This window comes from Plectropomus leopardus, unplaced genomic scaffold (genome assembly GCF_008729295.1).
Source record: "Plectropomus leopardus isolate mb unplaced genomic scaffold, YSFRI_Pleo_2.0 unplaced_scaffold13822, whole genome shotgun sequence".
Lineage (NCBI taxonomy): Eukaryota > Metazoa > Chordata > Actinopteri > Perciformes > Serranidae > Plectropomus > Plectropomus leopardus.
The window spans coordinates 1-1,971 of NW_024614750.1; the positions used below are offsets into that span (position 1 = coordinate 1).

The following is a 1,971-nucleotide window of genomic DNA, read 5'->3' on the forward strand; positions in this document are numbered from 1 at the left end:
TTTACAGTTTAAAGGTCTGTTGTGTAGGATTTTGTGATATTTAGCAATGAGGCTCCAGAACTGAAACTTCAGAATGTCAAGCGTGTAAGATAGCTATGGTGGCTGATGTGAAAATGCAAATGGCCCTATCTAGAGCCACTGTTTAGCTTGTCCGTTCTGAGCTACTGTAGAGCAACTCTGTAAAGGAGGACCCTTTCCATATGTAGGTATGTTGCTTGTTTGTAATGAAAATAATGATCAGTTTTAGGATATCATTAACTACTGACAACATGGATATTATTTATCATTTCTGCCAATAGATGCCCCTAATCCTACCCACTGGACATTTCAGTAGCCTTACATGGTAACAACTGTGTATGCTTTTTGTTATCCCTGCAATTAGTCAGTAAGGGATCAGGAAAATAATCCATAATAACTTTGACAGTAAGGTCAGTAATAGTATTGGCAGCAAAAATGGATCATGTAAACCCAGTTCTTAATTGTAGTAAATTAGGGTAGTAATTTTCAGATGAAATTCTGGAGTATCTTAGAGATCCTCCCTAAACAGGTCATACTAAGCAGTTTAGTGTGGTTAACTAAAAATAGAAGTAAACACACACCCACTCACAGACAGATTAATGATAAATGACAATGGGTATATCGCCTTGCTCTAACAACCACTGGAGTCTAATGTAGGGGTAGTGTTTACTTACCAACTACTTGGACCGAGGTGGGATCAATGGTGAGGCTGAAGTTATTACTGGGGTTAGTGACAGCTTCTACTAAAGTGTTTGCAACAGTTTCACTTGTTGGAATTTCTTCAGATGAAGCTGTTTCACTGAACTGGACCCCCACCTCTGCCTCAGTATTAACAGCTCTTTCTCTGGCTGCAGCTGGCCTGCATCATATAAAAGCATAAAACTTAATCAAGTGATATTAAAATTGATAACTTATGCATGAATTAAAATGATTCCTTTTCATGTTTTTGTAAATATTAACTTAAAAATGGATATTATTACAATATTGATGACGACAACAAAGAAAGAATAGTGCAATATAATGTTACCTAAATGCTATGACAAAACTGCGGATGAAAAGCGCGCCAAATTGGGTCCTGTAGATGACATCATACTGTGGGAGGGAGGCAATAAGAAAGAATAAACAAATTATAAATACAATATTCTCAAAATGTAAGGAAAACTTAAAATTAAGTTAATACACAAGAAAAAATTCATGAGGAGTACTAACCACTGCTACAACTTGTGCCTCAAGATCCCTAAATTGTGAGCTGCTTGAATCAGTAAGTTCATCTTGGAATGTCACTTCCAAGACTGATTGGAGAACCACAACTGGTGGTGGAACTGTAGTAGGAGCTGCAGTAGTTGGTGGTAATGTTGTTACTGTCATTCCACCAGCTGTTGTTAATCCACCTGTTGAAGTTGATGCACCAGATGTTGGCCCTCCAGTTGTTAATGAAGTTGTTGTTGTTAACACATTGGTGGTAGATCCTACAGCTGTTGTTGAACCACCAGTTGTTGTTGGACCTTCCAGTGTTGTGGATTCACCTGTTGTTGTTGTTGTTGCAGGACCACCAGTTGTTGTAGAACCACCGGTTGTTGTTGAAACAACAGTTGTTATTGAAACACCAGTTGTTGTTGAACTGCCAGTTGTTGTAGAACCGCCAGTTGTTGTAGAGCCGCCAGTTGTTGTTGAACCGCCAGTTGTTGTAGAACCGCCAGTTGTTGTAGAACCGCCAATTGTTGAACCGCCAGTTGTTGTAGAGCCGCCAGTTGTTGTTGAACCGCCAGTTGTTGTAGAGCCACCAGTTGTTGTTGAACCGCCAGTTGTTGTAGAACCACCAGTTGTGGAACCACCAGTTGTTGTAGAGCCAGCAGTTGTTGTAGAACCATCAGTTGTTGTTGAAACACCAGTTGTTGTAGAGCCGCCAGTTGTTGTTGAACCACCAGTTGTTGTAGAACCGCCAGTTGTTGT

The 1,971-nt window shown here is 39.9% G+C and overlaps 1 protein-coding gene across 1 annotated transcript; it reads right to left on the minus strand.

The window, feature by feature from the left end:
- Positions 1-410: 410 nt before the first annotated feature.
- Positions 411-1,896, minus strand: LOC121964051. Its single transcript, XM_042514279.1, has 3 exons — positions 1,228-1,896; positions 1,046-1,110; positions 411-877 (listed from the first exon to the last, which is right to left on the minus strand). The coding sequence occupies exons 1-3, from the start codon at positions 1,384-1,386 to the stop codon at positions 685-687; spliced, it is 417 nt and encodes a 138-aa protein (XP_042370213.1). The 5' UTR covers positions 1,387-1,896; the 3' UTR covers positions 411-684.
- Positions 1,897-1,971: the final 75 nt, after the last annotated feature.

What these genes read in the sequence shown, in the direction of transcription:
- LOC121964051 (XM_042514279.1), bottom strand. Translation starts at nt 1,386, where the DNA reads ATGACAGTAACAACATTACCACCAACTACTGCAGCTCCTACTACAGTT. An exon ending in AGGCACAAGTTGTAGCAGTG is followed by an intron (nt 1,111 to 1,227) that starts GTTAGTACTCCT and finishes TCCCTCCCACAG; the next exon opens with TATGATGTCATCTACAGGAC. An exon ending in AGTTTTGTCATAGCATTTAG is followed by an intron (nt 878 to 1,045) that starts GTAACATTATAT and finishes TATATGATGCAG; the next exon opens with GCCAGCTGCAGCCAGAGAAA.